This window comes from Eubalaena glacialis, chromosome 6, assembly GCF_028564815.1.
Source record: "Eubalaena glacialis isolate mEubGla1 chromosome 6, mEubGla1.1.hap2.+ XY, whole genome shotgun sequence".
Taxonomy (NCBI): domain Eukaryota; kingdom Metazoa; phylum Chordata; class Mammalia; order Artiodactyla; family Balaenidae; genus Eubalaena; species Eubalaena glacialis.
This window is the reverse complement of record NC_083721.1, coordinates 75,298,523-75,324,732: the sequence shown is the minus strand read 5'-3', so window position 1 is coordinate 75,324,732 and position 26,210 is coordinate 75,298,523. Positions and strand designations below refer to the sequence as shown.

The 26,210-nt window shown below is 34.6% G+C and overlaps 1 protein-coding gene across 5 annotated transcripts in view; it reads right to left on the bottom strand.

Annotated features, from left to right (window-relative positions):
* ATP13A3 (ATPase 13A3) overlaps positions 1-26,210 on the bottom strand; it is a 79,139-nt gene that overhangs the window by 38,916 nt on the left and 14,013 nt on the right. For 3 of the 5 annotated variants that reach the window (XM_061194335.1, XM_061194333.1, XM_061194337.1), the window contains exons 2-13: positions 14,840-14,938; positions 14,223-14,396; positions 13,396-13,578; positions 13,015-13,085; positions 11,210-11,290; positions 9,983-10,052; positions 7,834-7,968; positions 7,283-7,355; positions 4,499-4,630; positions 3,039-3,218; positions 2,736-2,893; positions 1,810-1,998 (exon numbers count right to left, since the gene is read on the bottom strand). In XM_061194335.1, coding sequence (XP_061050318.1) covers positions 1,810-1,998; positions 2,736-2,893; positions 3,039-3,218; positions 4,499-4,630; positions 7,283-7,355; positions 7,834-7,968; positions 9,983-10,052; positions 11,210-11,290; positions 13,015-13,085; positions 13,396-13,578; positions 14,223-14,396; positions 14,840-14,890 — 1,497 coding nt within the window. In that variant the 5' untranslated portion in view covers positions 14,891-14,938. Of the gene's footprint in view, positions 1-1,809; positions 1,999-2,735; positions 2,894-3,038; positions 3,219-4,498; positions 4,631-7,282; positions 7,356-7,833; positions 7,969-9,982; positions 10,053-11,209; positions 11,291-13,014; positions 13,086-13,395; positions 13,579-14,222; positions 14,397-14,839; positions 14,939-20,619; positions 20,678-20,710; positions 20,761-26,210 lie in introns of those variants that run through there. The other 2 variants (XM_061194334.1, XM_061194336.1) reach the window with 2 other exon arrangements.

The following is a 26,210-nucleotide window of genomic DNA, read 5'->3' as shown; positions in this document are numbered from 1 at the left end:
TGTACTAATAGAGTAACTTGCAGGACAAAAAGTGAGGAAAAGTGTGCAGAACACTCCCTATGGTATGGTTCCTCTTTGTGGGTGGGGTGGGGTAGGGGGAGATATGTGTAGAATTGTATACTTATGTGCTTATAGTATTAAATGGTGGAACAATGCACCAATCAACCTATCAATCAATAACGGATGCCAACACAAGAGGGGGAGATTAGGGCATAGGGAGCCAAAAAAGGGAAGAGGAACAAGTTAAATGACATCAAGAGGTGCAATCAGCCAAATTCAGGATATAAATAACCTGGTTTCCTCAATAACACGACTGGGAAAGAGGCAAGAAAAGCAACGGTCACAGATTAATTATAACCAATGCAATCCTTATTTGGATTGACTGAAAACACAAATTGTAAAAATTTGAGATATTTTTGAGAAAGGCAGGGAAACCTGAATATGAATTGGATATTAGGTAATACTAAGGAACTGTTAATTTTGTTAAGTGTAGTAAGCAGTGATAATGGTACTGTGGTAAGCTCTGTTAAACCATTATCTTCTAGAGCTATATACCGAAGTATATAGATGAAATAATATAATGTCTGATGCTGCCACCTTCAAAATGAGGGGATAACGAAATAAGATTGACAAAATGTTGGTAACTGTTTAAGTTGGATAATGGGCAAATGAGGGTTTATTATACTTGCATCTTTTTCTCCACTTTTGTGTCTGCTTAAAAATTTTAAAAACATTTCCAAAAAAGATTAAGCAAAATTTTAAGTGAAATTTTCTGAACAGATTCATATAAAACACAGTCATGGGATATGACTTTTTTTTTTCTCTTGATAAAATACATCTCATATTTTTTTCTTTAATAATGAAGATGCACAAAAATCAAATTCTTATCATGTTAGTTACCCAGAAGAGACAGATGGAAAGTTTTCTGATCAAGGTTTAATTCTCTAAACTTTTAGGAAAACGAATTTCAGGTGAGGAAAGAAGAACCCTTTGTAAGAGGCAACGTATATTTCACACAGGTACAAAATTTGTCATTTTCACATAAAATCATATAATCAGTGTCTTTCATAATTTTGTAACACATTCAATGAAATCATAGAGCAAACACTAAATGTATACCTTACAGGAATAACATTCCAGTAACCATATCTGTATAGCGCCTATTCTGTTAAAAAGATCAAAGAGCGGATAAATTTTACTACTACTACTATAAGGCATAATTCTGGATATGAATGGTCAGTCAATTGCAGATTTGGGCAAATAAGCAATATCCAAAGTATTAAAAATTGAAAAAATAATGAGAAGAAATAATACAAAAATGATGCATGTGCCAAGTAAGTTAAAAAAGAGAAAAATCAGAAGAACATTTCTTTTAAAACGTGTGCAGGGCTTCCCTGGTGGCGCAGCAGTTGAGAATCTCCCTGCCAATGCAGGGGACACGGGTTCGAGCCCTGGTCTGGGAAGATCCCACATGCCGCGGAGCAACTGGGCCCGTGAGCCACAACTACTGAGCCTACGCGGCTGGAGCCTGTGCTCCGCAATAAGAGAGGCCGCAATAGTGAGAGGCCTGCGCACCGCAATGAAGAGTGGCCCCCGCTCGCCGCAACTAGAGAACGCCCTCGCACAGAAATGAAGACCCAACACAGCTAAAAATAAATAAATTAATTTAAAAAAAACCAGAAAACAAAACACAAACAAAAAAAAGTGTGCAAATTAGTTGATAAAGAATATGGAAACCATTAATCTAAATACTTTAGACTTACAAAGCTACAAAGTGACCTTTGAGAATGATTATGACATTGAACCAACCTTGTCAAAGCAAACAAGATTCAGTTGTCCACAGATGTTTATCCTTTGGGGACTGATACAGAAAATACCCACTTTTTTCAGTCTTCTTTGGGCATACACAATGCCAGCAGTCATTGCGGCAGGAAGTGCAGGCGGCACAGTAATTGTAATGATATCAAGAGACTCAATAATTATATCCCCAACTTCTACCTACAGTTAACATAAAAATAAATGTCAGACCCCCAATATTAAATATTTATTAACCCAATGGGGGTATTTCTTTAGTGAAAGGTCTATAAACCATTTTTAAGCTTATATATAATAAGTGTGTATGTATATTCATGTATTAACTATCTATAATTTTTTTCCCTTTAGAGATTCTGCAAAATGGAAAGCTCAATGAATTGTCAGTGGACTGTGGAATGACAGCTATTTTTAAAGCTAATTCTTACTTTAATAGCCCCATATACTTCATATACTACATACTTCAAAGTCAACAAATATTATCAGATATTGACTCTTACTACTATGCTAGTCTCTATAGGGGATAGAAAAAAGAAATTTGACAAGGTCCCTTAGAAATACCTTCAATTCAGTAATCACAAATAATTTTAATGCTGTATATACCAGAGGTTAAAAAAAGAAAAAATAAAGCTTTTGGTGAGTATGGGATCACTCCTCCCTTTTTTAAAGTAACTAGACAGCAAATAAAAGATCATCTAAACCAGAGCTGATCAAAACTTTCTGCTTTCATGGTGATGTTCTAGATCTGTACCTTCTAACATAATAGCTACAAGTCTCATATGGCTTTTTTTTTTTAAGTTAAATTAATTTAAATTAAATTAAAATTTTAATTTTTCAGTCTCACTAGCTACATTTCAAATCTTCAAGAGCCACATGTGAATCAAACTAAGAATCAAACTCTATTAAGAGTCCCATGTACATACCTCATTTAAAATGCTATTGATAATAGTGTAGATAAACCCAATGCCAGCCACCGCCACAAGACACAGTAGAAATAAGTAGGCATCTCTGTAGAGTTTAAAATCAGTTGGTTTGGGATACAATATGGAGCGGACAAGCTGTCCTTTGGAAGTACTAAATCCTTTCAAAAAAATTAAAGAAGAAAATGATTTTATAGTATTTTTATAAGAAAATGAGAATTCTCTCTCAAAACAGAATCTCTTTTTAAGCATTCGATAGGCTTCAAATATGCTAAACCATGCAAGACAAGATTAAATATTTTCTACCTGTTCTAACTACTATGGCTTTGACAAGTTCTCCAGTGTAGAAACGAGTTTGAATAACAGTTGTCCCACAAAACAAAGTGTGTCGTCTATGTGTTTCTGGACTATATAATTCATCTCCCATTCCTTTTATGTCCACTGCAGGATTTGGCAAATTAGTCTTTGTCACTGGAACACTTTCTCCTTTAAAAAAAAAAAATCCGTAAGTTAAAGCATAGAAATCAGTATCAAACACACAAATCTTGAGTTGTTAAATATCCTAAATGTTATCATACTGTTGACAACAGTTATTAACAGTTCTCACATGTGAATAACATAGCTTAATCAATTAGCTTTTTGTCTATCAATTTCCTTACCCAGAAATATCAAATTTTGTCTTCCACAATAATTCCTGAAAGTGACCTGTGACTCAAAGGTAATCAGTTGGAAATATCTGTGCCAAGTTTCAAATAAGAAGACGAGGTTGCTACCGTCGCCTCAGCACCTGTTCTGGTATCCCTGAGAACTAACCTGGGAAGCACTCTGCAACCCCAAGCACACACAACACGTGAAGATCCACTCCTAATCCCACCCCACTCCCCGAACACAAACACACCCACACACACACAGAGTAAGAAGAGAACAAGCATCCGAGCAAGGCAGAGGAGTATGGTAATTCTCTAACAGTAAGAAAGAGCCAAATTCTTTTAACATTAAAATGTATTGCTCTGTAGCATTCACACTTCTTGTGTCAAAGGCGACAGGTGTGTGGGGATATTTATGTGTATGAGTGTGTTTTAAGACTCTTAACAGTTCAAAAATGTATTATATAGGAATCACTTTCTTGCCAGGTTGACTATTACAATTAAAAAATAGTCATGATAAAAAGATATATACACATAGCTGATTCACTTTGTTATGCAGCAACTAACACAACAATGTAAAGCAATTATACTCCAATAAAGATGTTAAAAAAAAAAGTTCAAAGAAAAAAATTTTTTTAATTAAATTAAATTAAATTAAAAAAAATAAAGATATAAAGCTCTACCTCCAGATTGTGAATTTCCAAAGGGAAGTTATTTTAAAGTTTATTTCTCCCCAATTTAATAAAAATATCAACTCTTCTAGTCCCACTTTTTGCACATCAAAGTGAGAAGTAAATATCCTGTGGGCAAAGGATTTCTTTCCTCTTCCTTTACTATTAAGCATTTCCTCATGTCAAAAGAATGGACAGAAGCAGGACAAGAGATATCGTGAACAACAGCATTGTGCTTTAGTATCACAGCTGAGTATAATGCAGAATTTGGTTCCCTCAAAATAAAAAAAAAGAAAATCTTTTCACAAATATCTATCACATTCATGACATTCATGAGTAAAGGATACAAACAGCACAGTTAATTGTGACATAGCTTAATCAACAACTACTTAATCCTAATATCATTATAAACAACTCATCTGGGTTTTACTCATTTAATTTAGCTTACCTGTTAACATGCTTTCATTTACAATACAAGTACCATTAATAAGTACTGCATCACAAGGCATGACTGTCCCATTTAATGGAATGACCATGACATCTCCTGGCACAAGATCTGTAGAAAAGATCTCCTCGATTTCTGAATTTAAAGAAAGAAAAGTCTGAAAAGAATATTCTTTAACTTGGAATAAAAATACAGCAAACAAAAGATCTATCCAAAGGTCACCTGATCTCACTAAGACATTAAAAATATAATGGAGTTAAATAGAAAAATCCCAATAGATGAAGAGTTTTGACAAATAAGATTATTATTCCTTAAGCTAACAAAGCATGGTGTCTAAATGTGTCAGCTAGTTTGTCCCTGGATAGGACGCCAACTGCACAGAGTTGATGCCAAGTCCCCTCTAAGCTAACAGGTAGGTGGGCTTCAACACTCATTACAACGGTGGATGCTCAATCTTAGCTATCAGCCCTATGAGTAAACAGATGATGAATCCACACAGGAGACCCCCTGCAACAGGTAAATAAACTCAGATTTCTGTAATCCCTTGGAAACAGATAAAAGCATTGAAATTTTAGCACTTTGTTTTTTAACAGCATTCTTTTTCTTGTTGCTACTATTTATAATCCATAATGTCTCATTGTTTTCTCAATATTCCTAAAATAGTTCCAAAATATCTTAGATATTATTTTAAATCAATTTATAAAATAAATTAAACTTTGTCATACCTAGTTCATTATTTCCTTAGAAATTTATGTATTATATTCAAGTTAGTTAAACATTTCTTTAATGATCTTCCCAAGTAAAAGGTGGCCTTATATTTGGGCATTCTCCCTCTCTTCCCCTACCCCTAGATTTTATTAAACTATGCTTAGAAGAGACTTACACTAGTTTCTAAGCAAAGATGGGTGAGGAGAAAACTACTGTTTGTGATGTTAGCCTGCAGGACAAATACTTTTCCCTTTCTAAAAAAAGGCAGAAGTAGTTTACTAAGCTATGAGGAAACAACTTTTAAAGAATTCTAATGCTATTTTGCATGCAGTAAGTATAATAATCTTCATTTCTTAATAAGGTCCCTTATTTTAAAAGCGTGACTCAATGCCTTAATGCCACTTGAAATTCTAACCCTCTTAGGTGTACCGAGAAACTAAATATCAATGATCTGTTGGACTATACAAAGGGGATAAGGAAGCTAAACACTGAGCAGTGCATCTGTCCTAGCATCCCCAGGATCTTCAGCAGCGGCACAGTGGGAAGAGGAGGAGCACCAATAAGCTACACATCTAAGACTGCAGCTAGGGGAGGCAGAAACTATCAGCTAGTACTCTATCAAGTGACCAGGAAGCGCAAGGAAGAAAGCAACCTGCCAGGCCAACTTGGGTTTACACCTGGATGTAGTATACTGAGCCAAGAGAATGCAGACTGATTTGGTTTTCCTGATCAATCAAAGCGGCTACTGTCTCCAAGGCCCATGATGCTGTGCTGCCTCCCCTTTATCTCCTTTACCTCTTCAATAGCTCACCAAACTAACGTGTCCAAAACATTATCCTTCCCTACAATCCTGCTTCTCCTCCAGTGTTCCCTATTTAATTAAATGACACCAACATCCATGCCCTCAGCCTGACACCACTGTATCACCTTGCATCCAATGAATCATCAAATCTTGTTCAATGCCCACATTTAAGTATCTTTCAAACCCATCTCACCACTCTCCATCTCCACAACCCTCACCCTGATTTATTTCATGCCTTCAATATTAATCCCCTCTAAATAAGTTCGAACATGGCAGCCAGAATGATTTTTTCAAATAGGCAAATATGATCATATCACTCTCCTACTTAAAACCCTTCAATGGCTTTCCACTGCCTTTTGGGAGAGTCCAAATCCCTTAACAAGCCTTAAAAGGCTGTCCACTATCTAGTTGCTGCATCTGCCACACTGAATTTCTTTCAGTTATTACAATGACCAAACTCTCTCTAATACCCAGGCCTCTGGGCACTTGGAACCCTCCTCTATCCCTCTCTCACCCCCACCTTACCACTTTCTCACCTACTTTTTATCTGTCTAATTCAATCACTTAAGAATACTTTTTCAAAGAAGGCATCCCTGACACCTACAGTAAATGAGCTCTAATATCTAACCCTGACTTCTCCCTATCATAGCATTTATCACACTTTACTGTTTCTGTTTATCAACTGTCTTTCCAACTAGACTGAAGTTCAATGATGGCAAGGACTATGTCCATCCACTGTATCCCAAGAGCCTAGTATAGTATCTGTCACATTATAGAAAAAGAAAAATACAGGGCTTCCCTGGTGGCACAGTGGTTGAGAATCTGCCTGCCAATGCAGGGGACATGGGTTCGAGCCCTGGTCTGGGAAGATCCCACATGCTGCGGAGCAACTAGGCCCGTGCGCCACAACTACTGAGCCTGCGCGTCTGGAGCCTGTGCTCCGCAACAAGAGAGGCCGCGACAGTGAGAGGCCTGCGCACTGCGATGAAGAGTGGCCCCCGCTTGCCACAACTAGAGAAAGCCCTCGCACAGAAACGAAGACCCAACACAGCCAAAAATAAATAAATTAATTAATTAAAAAAAAAAAAGAAAAATACAATTTCACATAAATGAAAGAATTTGATACAGAAACATGAGTACAAATCCAAACACACATTTTTATTTCTTATGGAAATAAGTGTACATGTATAATATATTGGGCTTGCTTCACACATTAGTGCTTAGTGGAAATCTTTTTAAATTTACTTTTCCAAGAGTAAACTGAAGTACTTACTTACCTTCATTTACTCTGCAAACTGAAACTCTCACAGTACTGTGAGCTGCCACCATGTCATGCAACATAATATATTGCTGAATCAGGGAAAAAAATTTTAACTCGTTAATATAAACTAACTCTTCAAGCTATTAGAAAGCAAGGGTAATATAAAATAAGGTAAGGTAAAATAATAAATTCATATTACTCTGCCTTTGAAAAGGTCAAGACCAAAAGATTCAAAGATCATTCAATGTTTTAGCTCAAAACATTAGACAAAATAAGAAGCACTTTAATGAGACAGCCCTGAAAACAGCAGAATCAGCCCTCCAGTATTCCAGTCTTAGATAAGCAACTATAGATCCTACAGCCTCAAAGCAGTCAAGCAATACTTTGACTCTTAAAAAGCAGCTGCCTTCCCCCACCTCAAAAAAGAGGGAAAGGGAGTACATATTCACATACCTAAAAGAATAGCTGTATGGAGTACTTACTTTATACCAAGTATCATTCTACACACCTTACGTGTTATTACAAAATACAAACACAGTTGTGAAACCCATAATAAATTGGACTTACCTTTCTAATGGCATATAGGGAGCTTATAATTGATACTACAGACATAATCACAATGGCTATAGCATAGTAATAGTATTCATCTGTGCTCCACAGTATAACACTGAACAGCTGGAAAATGTAAAATGGGTTGAGAACCTAAAAAACAAGATTTTTAAGTCAAATTGAATGAGATATTTATAACCATACAGATTTAAGAAATAACCAACAGGATACTTACAGGATAAGCTCTGTAGTATCCTAGGGTAACAAGTAACTACCCAAAGAGCAGGGCAAGATGTTACTTTTTTTTTTTTTTTTTTACCATCAAACTACTAGAGTTTGACTAAATAAGCTTAATTTATTTGAATCCATTTAGATTCATACCAAACCCAAATACAGATTCAGCTAGAAACAGCTAACGTGTGTGAATTTAGCTGTTCTTCATTCTGCTTTAGCAATAAAATACATTTACTTTCAATAATTACTGTGCTGCTAAAGGATACAAAAACTTTTAACCAACTGGAACAAACGTTTACTTATGAACTCGAAGCACTAATTTACTTACAAGTCAAAGGTTCACTGGAGTCCAAAGAGAAGACAAATATGAAATAAGTTACACTGTTTTGCTTTCTCTAAGGAAATAATTAAGTATTAAAACCTGAATAAAAAAAAAAGATAAGGAGTCCTGGCAATGGACTTTGTTTACCCAAATTTTATAGTATTTTACCAATTTCATTAATAACCACCCAATGTTTTAAAATTGATGCTTCTGTACTTTTTAAAGCACTTTCACTTCAAAAAAGTGTCATATATAGTCCCATTTTACTTCAAAATTAAATGAGGTGGGCTTCCCTGGTGGCCCAGTGGCTAAGAATCCGCCGGCCAATGCATGGGGACACGGGTTCGAGCCCTGGTCCGGGAAGACCCTACATGCCCCAGAGCAACTAAGCCCGTGCGCCACAACTACTCAGCCTGCACTCTAGAGCCTGCGAGCCACAACTACTGAAGCCCACGTGCCTAGAGCCCGTGCTCCGCAACAAGAGAATCCATTGTAATGAGAAACCCACACACCGCAATGAAGAGCAGCCCCCGCTCACTGCAACTAAAGAAAGCCCGTGCAGCAACGAAGACCCAAAGCAGCCATAAATAAATAAATTAAATAAATAAATAAATAAATAAAAGTTCTCTTTAAAAAAAAAAAATCAAATGAGATCATTAAAGGACTTCCTACAATTTTACCAATAAAGGAGCAGCAGGGAGAAAGGTCTTCTAATGACCAAAGCTAGTTACTGATGAAGTCTCATTATAAACCAGTGTTTCTAATTCCTAATCATTACACTTTGCTATGCTCTAAAGCAGCATTATATGGCCACTCTCAGGAACTGACGGAAAACAATGTGTACCTTCTACTAAAAGTATTCACCCAATACAGCTAATTCTATACTTTAGCCCAAAACCAGAAAGAAGACTGGAGAGTCTAACTCTCCTAGGCAAAACCACTTACTCCTTCCTTTACATGCCTGCAATCCCTCATTCCCACCGCTTCTACGGCTCTTACAACTGAAGGGTCACCACAGTAACTACTGACATGTATTCCTCCTGGGCTAAAGTGCAAGCTCCTCATTGTTACTCATCATGTCATGTTTTTAATTCCAAACTTCTGGTACAATGCCTAGTTCCTAAGAGTGTACCACATGAAGAAAACATGATTAATTGTTTTTAAAATTAGGGGGAGGGACTTCCCTGGTCGTCCAGTGGTTAAGACTCCACGCTTCCACTGCAGAGGACACAGGTTCGATCCCTGGTCAAGGAACTAAGATCCCACATGCCACGCAGCACAGCCAAAAAAATTAGCAGGAAAAAAGAAAAGACAGGTGTATACATCTGTAAAATAGGGCAAGGTTTAGATGTGCAACTTCCTGAGAGTAAAAAAAAAAAAAAAAATCTACAGACAAGAAAAGAAAAAAATTAGACAAAATAAAAAAGTAATCTTGCTCCCAAATTACTGATCTATCAGAGGAATATCTTTCTGCCCTTCCAAGTAAAAAAATAAGCAAAGAGAAGTTAGGAAACAAAAAACCAAGGATATCTTCTTATTACTTAAATCCTGGCTCTTTTCAAATGACAAACCTATTGATCACAAATGTTGAGACAAGTACAATTGTCTTACCTCCTTAATTAGAAGCTTAAAAACTGAAGGCACTTTCACAGCAATTTCATTTACTCCATAAAGCAATTTTCTATAAGAGGAAAATACAATAATAATAATATTACATTATATTATATCATAATAGTACAATTTAGGGAAGGCATTGCATTAGATAAGGCTCAAACCACCGACTGCTCCTTAAATCCAGAACTTAAACATTCATATTTCTAAACAGTTGTCTTCTACAATTTAAATTCTCTATCTACAGTATTTAAATCAATGTAGTCCATACTGGATAACTATACTATTATCACTTTATCTTTTTGTGTGACAAGTACCTTTCCCACTAGTCTATAATAACCATATCAGCAAAAGACTTTCTTTTCCATCCATGAACACAATACATCTCAACAATTTTGAATTGCAATCAATTTTTGCAAGAGACTACATAAGTAAATTTGAGGGGTCCTGTACTATTTTTCTAATAAGAATACTGTACTAAAAATGTTTACTTCAAAACATTATACATTTGGCTTTTTTTAATGCTTAAGTTGCTTAAAACCTTCCACTTAAATTCCTTATAATAGTACTTTCTATATGATACATTAATTCTTGCCTTTTATGAAGTAGAAGCCTGAATGAATGAATTTATATTCCAACCCTTTGAAAGAACATGCTATAGGAGTACAAGAAAATTTCTAATGTAGTTTGAAAAAGGCATTTATCTCTACGATATGTAATACACTGGTATACTTTTATACTTTAGCAAAGAATAACACTATAAAAAGGATTATGTCTCCCAATTTACAAATTTTCATTGTGGTAAATTTGAGCTCATGCTTACAATTCCCAACATTTCAGTAAATCTAAGATTTGAATTGTAAGACATTCCATGATTTTATGTACTATCATGAAAGATAAAAATGCTGTCAAGTAAAGGATGACACTCCACCCACTGTATGACACACCCTCCTTATAGAGATGTTAAAATGCAGGGAAGCGTGCACCTTAGAACTGATGAAATACAGTATATTATCAGGGATATTCACTTCAAAATCAGCTTCAACATTCTTATAATTCTTAAACTGAGAGACAATGTTACCCAAATAAAATATCAATAAGTTGTCAACTACTATAATACTTAAATACCTGTTAATATTACAACTATATGGTAAAAGGGTAGACTATATATACTACTTTATTTAGGAATTTTGATAATAGATCTAACTTTAGGTGGATAAAAATTACCTGTAGGCATGCATCCCCTTTGTCAGTCCTGCACTATGCTTTTCATAAATTGACGTACAAGAAACACCTTCATCCAGTCCCCTAAATAAATCCAAAGTTTTTACTTTAAACAAAGTTTAAAATATCCAAATTTCTCAATGCCTCATTTTTCTATATTCCTGGTTTTAAAGTGTGACTTCCTTACAAATAGAAACCCCTAACAAAAACTGAGATATGGATGAGAATTTTTAAATCTCCAATTCCTAAGATAAAACAATAATGAAAGGTGTAAGTCTCAAATGCAGCAACTTTCTAAATAATCCAACGTATCACATAATAAGATGGCTCTCAATACTCAAGCTTATGTAACAATATTATTATCCTTTAAGTCTGTGCCAAAGTTGTAAGAGCTAATAATTAATAAAATTAAAGTATGACTAACTCAAGAATTCCAAACTAAAGATGAAAAAGTTTTTACTTTTTATCTAGTTTCCCCTCTTCAATTTTTAAGCTTCACTCTAAGAAGTCCTACTCATTTTTCTTTCTACAAAAGCATCAATCTAAATCCTTCCCTCATCTAATACATACTGAGAAGAGAACTGCTGAATCTGTATGAGTCACAGGCAATGTCTAAAATCTGTAACAATTAAAACTGGGATTCAACTAGCATATCTACTTTCCACCACAAATGTCTTAATTATGCTTATTTTAACTGAGATGCTATTCAGAAAAACTCTAAAGAGAATCTAACACATCATTTAACTCCAATCCTTTTCTACTTTTTTCGGATAGAAAAACCACGCTCCATGATTAGCTGCTATCACTGGGATAAGTTTAAATTCTACAAGTTGGTATGGTTGGCAAAGGCTACACAGCAAATATGTTTGACTCTTTTTTCCCACTGAGGTTGATTACTTCTCCAAAGGTAGCAGGGATCAGCTCCAAGTCAAAATTTTTTAAAAAAACAAAATGACAGTTTATAGGCAGTGTTCTATAAAGAAAGCAATGGTTCTTAACTAGGAAGGGTCTTCAGAAGTAGGCATGTGGAATTGCCCTGCTCCATTCCAGACTATACCAATTCTTTAGTGTCTGAGGAACAAAATCCAGGCACGAACATTTTAAATGTTCACAAGGTGATTCTTTTTTTATTGCTAATATTAAGAATTCCTTTGCCACTCTCAAGCAACGATACTTAACGAGTGTTTATAATAATCACTTTAACAGCAATAAAAATAGAATCCTAGTTAATTTAGTACTTATATAATTTGAAGCCTCCACAAAAAATAAATTTTAAAGGATTATTCCAATCTGTCCTACCCAAGGCTTAACTTGTTTGATGACGTCCCATCTTTATCCACATATTAAAGTGAAATTTATGTTTGTCTATCACTCCATCCCTCAAGTACGAGTGGATGGAACTGTCAGGAAATTGAGAGGTGATAATTCAGATACTCTGACAGGCTAAAAGGTACACTCAAAATTCACTTTGAGGTGAACCCTCAAAAAGAAAAAGAACTGACAGACTAAACGGTATACTCAAAATTCACTTTGAGATGAATCCTCAAAAAGAAAAGGACTCAGACTGGATTTTGGGAGCAGACTGCTTCTAACTTTTATGTAAATTTTGCCAAGGTACAAGTTGCAGATAGGATTTATTCTGAAATGGTTATTAAGTATTCAAATAACACCAAGGAGTTATTAACGAACAAGTGAATGAAAGTTATGTAACAAAAACCTCTTCAATTTTATGTAACACTAAAATGAATTCTTTTCTAGCTAAAACATTATCAAGATACTCATAATCCAAACAAAAGAAAAGTACGTACTTTAAGGAAACAAAATTGTGAAGGGTATCATTCCAGAAGTATTTTACACTATGGTGGGTGAAACAACGAATCTGTAGAACATAAATAAAGGTTACACCAAAGAGCATTATTATCACTTGTTAACAATTAAGTTTACTAACACAAATTTAGCATATAGTATAATAACTATTAAAATTAAAGCAATCACATGTGACATGTAATCTATTTCTTCTAGTAAATAACTAAACTGTGTTATATACAATGATAAATAGGCATTTTATATGCATATAATTTTATCTCAAACAAAAAAAACTGCAAGTACAAAATTATAGACTACCCGTAATAGTACAAAGTGTAACAATTCTGGTTCTTAAAGGAACTTTGAGACTAAGATCACAATACCTGTTGTGATTGAGGCTGTGAATATTTATTCATCTCAAGCCTATCCTCTTCAGCCAGATTTTCAGTTAGGTGAACTGCATGGCCATTCGAAACCTTATTAGCCATAGATTTTGGGATTGAAAATGGGGGAGTTTCCAGAGAAAGAAAGCGAATTTTTGCACAAAACCACATTCTGAATTCATCCTTAGAAGAGAAAGGAATAAGGATAAAGAGTCAATTATGCATATTACATAACCATATATATTTGGTTTCCATTCTTTACACGATATATTATTTACTTATCTCTAATTGAGAAAGTGTCACTTTCTACTCATTAAATGTTAAACCATTTCACGAAGATGCATAAATTCAAACATGAAGTGCTTTCAACTGCTCACCATTTTATGTCATACTTCACTGAGAGGATCTCATAAAAGATCATAATTTCTTAATTTATCTAACTATATACTGAGACTAGATACTAAAGCCTCTTATAAAATGCTTCCAATTAGGATTTTAAAACAAATCCTAGGGTGCAACAGCATCGCAGAGTAGAAGAGATCTGGGATACAGTCCTGTCAAGTGACCTTGATACACCAACCATTGATCCAATCTCTCAGTGCCTCAAGAGCTGTAAAAAAGGGTAGATGTGATCATTTTTAAGATTCCTTTAAAGTCTAATCACTGGGATAATAGTCACTTCAAACACAGATGCTTTAGAAATACTAGGATTAGTATTCCTCATTGTATCCTAGCAGTGATGTTCTCTTCGTATTTTATTTTGAATACACACAAAGACATTATTTTACTCCTCAAATAATCAGCTACAAGTAAACACGTGAACTTACAGTAGTCCTCAGCAGCACCACTTCACAGTCCTTAACTGCAGCTCTAATACAGGTTGCCTTTACCCGCCACTCGGGCATCCAATAGAGGAGCAGGAGAAGAAAGCCGCCAGTACACACCACTCCGAGAGAAACTATGGCAAGCTTCCAGCGACACAAATTATAGCCATAAATCTCCTGCATGGACACAGTGATTACACATCAAGTGACATGAGAGGTAAATTTCAAAGTGACAACCCTATCCTTCCCCCCACATACCACCAACAAAGACTTGAGTTTTATTAAGCTGACTTTAAACATTTTTTATAAATGGAAAATTAGAAATTTTGCATTTGGGATATATTTAAGCATTAGCTAATGTAACTTCTTAAATTATCAAATGAAAAAACATATCTCTTTCCTTTAAGTTTTAACAGTTCACAAGTGAAACAGGAACTATACTGGAACCAGAGGTGTTACATAATCCCAACTCAAAAACACAGTCAGAAGGAAGACAGCACACTGATTTAGCTGTTGTTTTATTGTATTTTAGTTTAGCAGTTTTTTTTAATATACTTTTCTACTTCTCTAGAAATATTAAATTCTTCACACTTTATAAGTATATTATAAAAGCTGGTTACCATTTCATCTTCTTGACCCTGGTTGATAGTCTTTCTTTCTTCTTTGTCCATATCTACAGTGTTTGGAAAGGTCTTGTGCTTCAGAACAATTGAAGATAACTGAGGGAAAGAGGAACAAATATTAGAACATTATTTTGTATCTTGGTAGACTATATCTGATAGTAACTTCATACTACCAGGTTTCTTGTTTTGATACAAGTTTAACTGATATTTAAGTAGTCACTAAAGTGCTGATTCTCATGACATTTTCAATGGTGTGCCAGTTCTTGAAACTGCCTGGCTTACTACTATCACAACACTTGGCATATTTCATTAATTAATTTATACTAGCACTAGCCTTGCTACAAAGCCATTTAAATTCTGAGAGAAACTATTACTACAGACTCTTCCTTTTTCATTCCCCAGACTCATCTACTTAGCACCTATCACATGTATGGCAATTGCTGGGTTAATCTCTAAGGCAGGTGTACCTCTATTGGAGACCACTCAACTGACTATCTCATTCTGATTCCAAGTCCACTGAGCAATCTTATTGTTCCTAACTACCCATAATGCTTGTGTAGGAAAAAATTCATTGAGCCCACTGACAAAAATTTTTTTCCTGTATTAAAAAACAGATTAACTTCAAATATTAGACATTCAGCCACACATTAAAGAGAGTTGCAAAATGTAAAACAATGCCAGTTTTCTCGTTTTTTTTTTTTTTGCTTCTGGAAACTATATATATTTTTGGAAAATATGTTACTTAACATGTAGTATCTATTACTGTTCTATTAAATTAATATTCTTAAAGATCTATAAAAACTAATGTGGTGATAACAGGTATAACACACATCAACAAAAGCTCCTTAGGGTTCACAATAGTTTTCAAGAATGTAAAAGGGTCTGAGCCTTGAGTCCAAAGAGTTTGAGAGCCACTGCTTTAGACTAGGCTGATCTCTGCAGAACACAGTGGGAATATTACCTCCCTCATTCCAGATGCCATACCTCCACTCATCTATATGGTGTATAGCACAAGCCTGACACATGGTAGGCACTCAAAAAATACTTGCTGAATGAATGACCTGATAAAGAATTTGTGCTAAGACAGCAACAGCCACATGTAATGTTTACATGATATGAATTAATAGCAAAGTAAAACCAACTGCAGGATTTCAAGTTAATCCCCCCCCCATAAGACTACTGAAATCTCCTGATTTATGTCATCAACAAAATGACCAATAAAAAATATTGATGCCTCCTGAATGGGCACTCAAAGTTTCTCTACCTTCTGGTAGCTCTGAAGACGGGGTTAGGGCTAGGTAGAGTCAGGGCTTTCCACAGAAATAAAATGCAAGAGTTTGATTACAAACAAACACACACACACACAATATATTGGACTCAGTGCCATCTTGGAAAAGAAGCCTCAAAGGTATCTTGTTTCTCAGAGGAAAACAATACACATTATCATACAAAACCTTTTAGGCAATTTAGTAACAATTTCTTATCAGTCTAGGGTACTGTTACAACCCTGAAAAGTATAGTACTAGAGTCATCCCACCATTGTAAGACTGTTCCATCAAACCAATACAACTTGAGGCAGCAGTTATTCTCAAGGGCTATACACCTGCTGCTACAGACTTTGGGGAGAATTAGCAAGTCCAACCTCTTTCCCTGTAGAAAAGATCAGCTGTTGTTGCCTGAACCTGTAAGGTTTAGTCCAATCCTGCAAGGTTTCAAATGTGTACATGCCTACCTTCAAAGGGTAATAAGGCAAAGGAACTCTGCCCTGACATTGTCCCCACTAAAGAATCCAGTCTGCGGTTCTTAACCTTTAATCCGTGGTTCTTCCGTAAGTTCTGGACTGTGTCTCAGGATCATCACTCAGGATTCACCAGAGTCATTTTTAACAACCAAAACATATAATTCTGATCCCCATTTCCCACCACCACCTAAAATATGTTTCTCGAGGGGAGGAACCTCTTCAAATTCTTAAATGGAGAGACTTCTGCTTCCAATCAAGACTAGCCCTCCTAACTAAAACAACAAAATGAATAAAATATATAAAACTATATAGTCTTCAAGGAACTGGACGTCAATGAAAGAAACTGATACAAAAATGGGTGAGCTCTACGATTGTCCCAGTTTACAAACTGAATAATTTACAGGATGCAAAAAAAAAAAAGTGTAGGACAGGAAACCCAGGGGGAGCCCAGCAATCTTCCTGAGTTGAAGAGATGAAGCTGAGAGTCTGGGGAGGCACCAAAGTGACTGGGTTTGCAGGGCAGATTACCAGAGAAGAGATATGTACAGAGAAGGAACACTGAAAATCTGCAAAGTGGTCCCTTCTCGAGTCTTCAGCTGAATACTGATCAGCACTTGTGTGTGAGGAAACTACCAAGACCAGGGGAAAATCCACCCAAAAGGTTTAAGGGGAAAAATGCATCAGGGCTCACACAGGGCTGGGAAGAGTACCTGTTGCCACCAATCACAGTGTAAAACCTCATTAGCTGCATGAAATCAGGAGGAGTACTCAGAGGGTTTTGCTTCAGTAGTGGGTTCAAATTAACCGGAAACTAAAAGCTACTCTGATCCTGCCTAACAAAACTTTTAAGACTTGAAAGAATAAAATTGTTTCCAAGTAACTTAACTGCTTCACAGGAAACAGTCCAAGGAGATTTATAGGAATACAAAATATCCAGTTACAATGTCTGATATCCAATTAAAACTTAACAGGCTTGCAAAGAAGCAAGAAAATACGACCCACAATGAGAAAAATCAATGGACAGAAGAGGACCTAGAACTGACAGAGATAATAGAACTGGTAGACAAGGACATCAAAATAACTGCTGCAACTATAGTTCATATGTTCAAAAAGCAAGAGGAAAGATTGATCAAGTGAAGCAGAGACATGAAAAATATAAAAAAGAACCAAATCAAACATAAAATAAAAAGTACAATGTCTGACTATATATGATGCAAACTATCATATATAGAATGGATAAAGAAGGTCCATGAAAAATACACTAGATGGGATTAACAGCAGATTCAATATTACACACAAAAAATCAATGAACTTGAAGACATAGTAATAGAAATATCCAAAATAAAAAATGGAGAGAAAAAGACTAGAGGGGAAAAAAAGCTAACATAACAGCATCAGTAAGCTGTGTGACAATCTCAAGCACCCTGATATACATGTAAGGCAGGAGGGAACAAAAAATATGTAATTCTATACTGGCCCCCAAATTTCCAGATTAGATGAAAAACTATAAGCCCACGGATCCAAGAAGTCCAACTAACACTAACCAAAGAACATAAGAAATTAAACCAAGGCATACCACCATCAAAACCTATGATGAAAAGTGGATTTTATATATATATATATATGTGTGTGTGTGTATATATATACATATATATATATATCTTGAAAGGAGCCAGAGAAAAAAGACATGTCACATACAAAGGAAAATAAATAAAAATGACATTAAATTTCTTGCTAAAAACAATGCAGGTGAAAAGACAGCAGGGCAACATCTCTGAAGTACTGAGAAAAAGAAACTATTCCGAGAATTCTATACCCAGCAAAAATATCTTCCCAAATCAAAGGTGAAATAAAAGTTTTTTTCAGACACAAAAGCTGGGAAAAATTCACCAGCAGAGAACCTACACTATTTAAAAAAAAAAAAAAAAAAAAACTGTTAAGGGAATTCCTCAGATGGGGGAAAAAAAGATAACCAATGGTAATAAGGATCTCCACAAAGGATTGATGAGCACCAGAAATGGTAACTAGTGGGTAACTATACATAGCAACAGCACAAAGAACATGGAGAAATGAAAGTACACTCTTATAATGCTCTTAAGAAAGTAGAAAAAGAACAGCAAGTTATACCCAGTGTAGGCACTTAAGGGAAAGACTAAAATTCAGAGAAGAAATAAATGAAATTTTAAAAAACAGAAAAATGATGGAAACAAATCAATGAAACCAAAATCTGGTTCTTTGACATTAATAAAATTCATCATTTCTAGTTAAACTCAAACGGCGGGGGCACAAATTATCAATATCAGGAATACAACAGGAGACATCGCTACAGATTATGCAGATATCAGAAGAATAATCAAGGAACCAACAAACAACTTTACACAAACAAACCAACTTTTCTGCAGGTCTGAACTTACTTCCCAATAAAAAAAACTTAAAACTTAAAAAAAAAAAAATCTTTATCAATCAGGGGATGGCTGTGAGTTGATAACTGCTAAAGCTGACTTAAAAGCTGAGTGATGAAAAAAAATTAAAATTAAAATTAAAAAAGGAAAAATAAAAGCTGAGTGATGGTCCATGAGAGTTCATTATACTCATCTTTCTACTCTTTAATATGTATAAATTGTCCATAATGGAAAAGTTTTCTTAAATAAATAAAAGCCATCCATTTGCTAAAATATGGCACAAATGAACTTATCTATGAAACAGACTCAGAGACACAGTGAATGGACTTGTGGTTGCCAAGGGGGAGGGGGTGTGCAGGAGGGATGGATTGGGAGTTTGGGATTAGCAGATGCAAACTATCATATATAGAATGGATAAACAAGGTCCTACTGTATAGCACAGGGAACTATATTCAATATCCTGTGATAAACCATAATGGAAAAAATATAAAAAGGAATGTGTATATATATATATATATATATGTGTGTGTGTACAATTGAATCACTTTGTTATACAGCAGAAATTAACCCAACACTGTAAATCAACTATACTTGAATTAAAAAAAAAAATTCACCCATCTGAAGTGAAAATAAAAGAAAATTTTCAGAGAAGAGTCATTCCTAGCACCAAGGGATATGAATCTTGAGGACTCTGCCTCTGAGTCCCAAATCTACTGACTCAACCTATTATGTTCAGGTATTATCCATAAACTCTCGCCCCTGGGTTTTGAATCTAACTCTTCTTCACTCTTGTCTTTCATCCATTGCCTAGAAATATAGATGTACTTCCCCACTTCTGTAAATTCTAAGTTTTCAATGTAGAATATATTTGCAGATACATAAGCATGCTTTTTATAATTTTAGAAAAAGAACTACCATTAAAATTCAATGTTTTCCTTAATTCCATATGCTCATAACTATTTAAAATATTTTCCCCAAATATCTCTTGACAGAGTTCAAATTAGTCCAAGATAACTATATTTTCATCTCATCTACAGGTAAAAACTGACCACAGCAAAAAAGATACTCAAATTATTTTTAAATGAGCCATTACACATGGTGCACTGCCTACAACAATCTATGTTCATACTTTTCTAAATACAATTCTTGACCGTATTATCTCATTACTCTTTCTATAAGTGTTATTTCTCTGAAATTTAACTTACTTTTTAAGGCAAAGTTCTTAAGTCTTACCAAATTTTACCAAAGATGAAATATTAAAAATAATTTAAGTAATTCAAATTAAAAGTTGCTCTAAAAGTCACCAATTATTATTCTCTATAAACATATTATACTTCATAGGAAATTACTAAGAATTCACTCTTCACATAAACTTTTAGTAAAACCCAGTGAGACAACTGCAACAGCTTACATTTAAAACATACACACACCATAAATGTATAAATTTTAAAAACATGTACATATATAGAAAGCCCTTAATATTTTTCTGACATCATGAAGATAAAAATCTATATAACATATTTCAAAATATATTACTTACCAAGATGAAAATACATATTAAATACTATTCTACCATTTACCCAATTAGATATTTAAAACATTAATATCAAACTTCTAAAATCCATTTAACTTACAGAAGTACAACTTCCGGTGGTTTGCTTGAGTGCATGTGCTTTTTAATCACGTCAATTTCTAGATCATAAAAAACAAAGAAATTTTTCTTACCAATAGCACTGTATCATCATTCCTTCCAACTGTTGATATTAGCAGAGCTTTCAAAAGCCGGCTCTTAATAACAAAAATAAAATGAAACTAAGCATAAAAATCCATTCAAATGACACTCTTCTGCCACATACTTGTTTGGGTTCTTTTTGAACTGTTTTCAAAATGACTAAGACATTAAAATTTAGGATTTTTTAATGCTCCAATTTTAAATGGGTTTTCAGAAGATATACCTTCTGCCATCTGACTGCCACTGCAGAGTTCCTATTACTTGAATAAATCATATCTAGCTAGCATACTGAAGTCCCAATTCCACGGTGCATGACTGAGCCTTGATGTTATCTAAATAGCAAGCAGCTTATAGGCTATTGTGCTTAACCAAACCCTTCCTTGCATTTACAATGAACCTGATTTTTTTGTGTGAGTAAAAACAGCAGCACAGGACAAAGTGAAGCTATCAGGAATAAATCACACAAAATCTAATGCTAATTTTTGTGAAAGTTAACTCATTTTTTCACATTATGTAATTACTAAGAACCATTTAAGGTATAGTCTTAAATCTAGGGTTAAGAGTCAGATCTCATTTCCTAAAACAAGATGAGCTGGCCTTAACAAGCACAGAATCCCCACACCTAAGGCATCTTTGCTTCAAACCTGAGTTTCGCATTAGCTGTAACAATATTATAATATTATATGTGGAGGGTTTTCTTTGAGGATACTCAATGTATGTGCTTAGATTTCCAAAGTAGGTAATTTTATGAGGTGAATTAGGGAATGATCTGCCACTCAAGTAAAACCTCAAGCAAAGTAAATTCTGAATAAATATTTTTAATTTAATCTTTTACTTCTGTTGGTATTTGCCAACTTCAGGGAGATTGAAGTTAAAAAACTAAAATTAAAAATGTACTATTCAATATTTGCAAAACTAAGTAAGTATTAAAAATTCTCAAATGATATTTTTTATAAATTTGGAACATGTACTTCTTAAGTTTTAAAAATTAAAACTGCACTAAAACTTCTGGGCCACCTTGTATTGTTGAAAAACAAAATGAATCATCCCACTTTATTTTGTAGTTCTAGGTCTTTTCCTGAGAATTAAACATACCTATACATGTTAAATAAAGATTTGATAAACACACCTTTCAGGACCACAAAGCAAAGGGTGTTTTAAAGATTCTGAAGTATAAACAGCAATGCCAGCATTCTGTATTATTTCATCAATATTTCAATCAATATTATTTCATTGTCAAATTTGTAGCATCCACAGCAATTAAGATGACCTTCCGCAATTCAAAAGCAGTTCTATCTTTACAATTGAAATAAAATGCACCCTATTATATAAAATCCTAACTCTACTCACTGTCCAACCTTAATTTTAATATCTATACAAATATTTGTGTAAAAAGAATGAAAAAAATCTCAATCTCCCAACAACAGTAACCAAATTGTGACAACTTTATGAGGGCAAAACTTAACACTTCAAGTCAGCTCCTAACAATAAGAATGACATAATATAATTTAATGAATACATGGAAATTTTACGAGGATACCAGCTAAATCTTAACAAAGCTCTACTCAATACCCATTTTATCACTTCCCATCTTGAACTTTCTCTTATAATACATGCTTTTGTTTCTGTGTTTAGGCTTAAGGAAGACCATTGTATCCAATATACACCAAACTAAAACTGTATTTACATTTGTAAAATGCAGTCTTTGTATAATTATTTTTTTTGTAAGTTAAAAAACAATGTGATAGCTGTAACAAAATAAGTTATAATTAGGAAAGATAATGCAATTTTCTGTCTTAGGGTCAATTCAAGAACATTAAGAGTCATAACCTAACCTGCACTATAACATACGTGCATACATTTTTATCACTTTTATTATATACGCTATTTAAACAAAGAAATCAACCCATTTATTCAGAGAAACCCCATGTGGTAAGACTATCATTAGACAAAATAATGGCTTTGAGTATTAGTCAATTGTATAGTATTTAATCAGTAAAAACTGGGAGAAGGCACCTTTGGACTCACAAATGGTATCTATGCTTTATTCTCATTATAAAAAAAGTAAATGAGTAAAACATATAATTTATATACAGCATAATTAAGTTTGCATAATTAATTAAGCTTGTCTACTTAATATGAATAAGAGATTTTTTTCATTTATTCAAGTTACTTTGATCTTAAAACTTTTATACTTCCCCTTAAACCTTCCTCATGTATGTGACTTTCTAAAACTCCATACTCAAGGACTGAGAGTTACGAAAGTATTATAATTGCTAGATTGATTTCAAACTCTTACCATCTATTATGAAAAATGCTACAGCAGACAACTGAAAGTAGTAGAAAGGCTCACTGTGATAAGACCAGTCCTAAAGAGTGAATATTCAAAACTGGCAGAACCAAAAAGGCCTCAAAAGAAAACTGGCACCCACCCCTAAGACAACCAAAGGCTGAATATATCTGTAAATTGGTGACATGACTATCAGGGGTAACAGTGTATCAGGATGGGAATGAGGGAGACTTTCATGTTCTTTGAATGCTTTCAGCATCTATGTGCAATAATATTTTTAAATAGTTAAAGGAAGAAAGGAAGGAAAGAAGACTGAGCATATGTACAGAATTCTAATTCTACCACACATGGCCAACTGTGGGCCTGAAATTGTAGGAACCTCCAGATGGTCTCTATCAGACCATTCCACTCTCTGCCTGGATCACACCACTCTTATTGTTATTTTACCCCAGACAAGGTAAAGCAGCCATTTTGAAGGCTCCTTTAACAAGCATATTTCAAGAAAGCTACAGTTAGCTATTTTTATTTTTCTGTCTCCTCCATATTTTGGCTCCACTGAGGAAAAGTACTAGCCAGTGATACAGCATAAGCAACAGCAAATTCTAAACTATTTTATCAAACTAATTCATCTATAAGTGTTAAGTGAGCATATATGCCATGTTCACTACTATATTAGGAACAGTAGGAGATATACAACTTTATCCCAAAATACAAAAACAAAAAACAAAAACAAATGAAAAGAGTACACAACTCAAGAATCAGCTTCAACTTGTTCTTAAATGTCAATTAATTCAACATGAACTGTTTTGCAAGTTCCTTCACCCATCTTGGTTTCAACTTCCCCACTAAAATGAGACGGTTGTAATATTGGGTTGGCCAAGAAGTTTGTTCGGGTTTTTCTGTAACATTTTACAGCAAACCCGAACGAACTTTTTGGCCAACCCAATAACTCATGATTTATTCCAACCATGAAAGTTTCTGAGCTACACAAGTATCGCCTGTGTATATAGCCTTCTCTTGCACTCTTTCACCACTAGGTGACGTTCCAACATTGGTAAGAAAAGAGGCTGACAGTTTTCACAAGCCTTAGCAAGGCAATCACTGATCAAGAATGATTAAAGGTAAGAAATTTTATATAGTTTTTTTTTTAGTACCAATGGAAATACTAATAAGAGAAAGTAGGAGTTGCCTATAATAGAACTTCTGTTTCATGTGTCTCAATGGAAAAATAAGACATGGCAATAAACATAAAACATATGATAATGGGAGGGAAAGGCAGGTAGGTATATTATTCCCTTTGTAAAGATTACTGCCAAATTCACAATCGTCTGAAACTAGAATTTAGGGATCTTACAATGCTGTAGAACCAGGGAGGGGGAAAACAGTAACAATTAAAAAGCACATGATCCTATTAGAAAACAAGATGAGGTAAAGTATGAAACTACGTGATAAAACATTATTTGCCTATTAAATTGGCACACACACACAAAAAGAGCACCTTTATACACTGCATCTGTACTAGCTTTTTGGAAAACCAACTGACAGTATACAAAAATTTAAACCTCCTACATACTTTGATCCAACAATCCCAATTAGAAATCCATGTCACATGTACCTATACATGTATGTTACCACTAACAGTTTCTTCAAATTCCTCCCTGCATTGTTAGACTTATGAAATAGACTATAAAAGTTTTGTGCTTTTTTTTTTCTTTAGGGGTGAAAGTGGGTACTTACAAACAAACAAGCCTAGCTGAAACAAATGAGAGTATTTTAAAACACGCACAAAAGAAATTGTGTGCCATGGGCATTTCATACAATAGGAATTGACAAATCAAGAGTTCTAATAACAGGGTCCAGTGGTTAAGAATCCACCTTCCAATGCAAGGGACATGGGTTCGATCCCTGGTCAACCCTGGTCGGGGAACTAAGATCCCACATGCCGCAGGGCAACTAGGCCCGCGAATCACAACTAGAGAGCCCGTGTGCCACAACTAGAGAGCCTGTGTGCCACAACTACTGAGCCCGTGTGCTCTGGAGCCCACGCGCCACAACGAAAAGCCTGTGCACCGCAACGAAGATCCCGCATGCCGCAACTAAGACCCAATGCAGCCAAATTAATTAATTAATTAATTAATTTAAAAAAAGAGTTCTAATAACAACTGCATAAATAAACCAAATTGTTTGTTTGTGCCTAAGTCCCCAAACTAAAAGTTACACTTTTAGGGGTAAGGGATTAAGAGGTACAAATTATTACATATAAAGTAAGTTACAAGGGTATATTGTATAACATGGGGAATATAGCCAATATTTTATAATAACTATAAATGAAGTATACTCACTATATTGAATCACCATATTGTACATCTGTAACATATAATATTGTACATCAACTATACTTCAACTAAAAAAGTTACACTTTTCAGAGGTAAGGTAAGGGTTTTTGTTAAGCAATATATACATGAATGTTTCTTCCATTTTAATGCAAATTAGTGACTATTTCTTCTAAAATGTAATGCTATTAATCCAATCCCTAATAACTTGTTTGACATTTCAATCAGCAATTTAAAAGATGGTCTTTGAAATCTAAAGATTCATTAATTCTAAGACTCGTATTTTCCACATTTTAGCATAGTTAAAATTGGGATGTAACTTATAGAAGAAACCTTACTGCTTCAGTTGACAGGTAACCGTGGTGATGCAGTGATCAATGCATGCACACACTCAAAGTTGGTGTCAACTGTTTATGGTATTGTCATTACAGTTGAGTAAAGTGCATTATTGGCAGTACAATGCTGAGTTTAAATTGATTATTAAAAATATTCAAAAAGATTATACTGTAGTTGCATATTGAAACAAAAAGTAATCATTTGCACAGAAAAGTATCAAAATAGAGCAGCAGAGTGGAAAGGAAGAACTAGGATCAGAAGGGGTGGGGGGATAGGGACGAGTAGAGAAGGAAAAAAAAAGAGGGAAGAACAGAACTTTCCGGAGAATTATACTTCTAACTCTTCAGTATGTTAAGGAGTCACACATAGACTACAGATACGTTCATTTTTCTTATAACAACAAACTCCAAAATAATTTTTCTTCACTAACTCATCATATATCACTTCAGGAGTATTGTATTATGCTTACAAGAAAACAAAATTAGTTTTACTCATGATCTATACTACAGTATGGTTCACATTTCATTTTTCCAA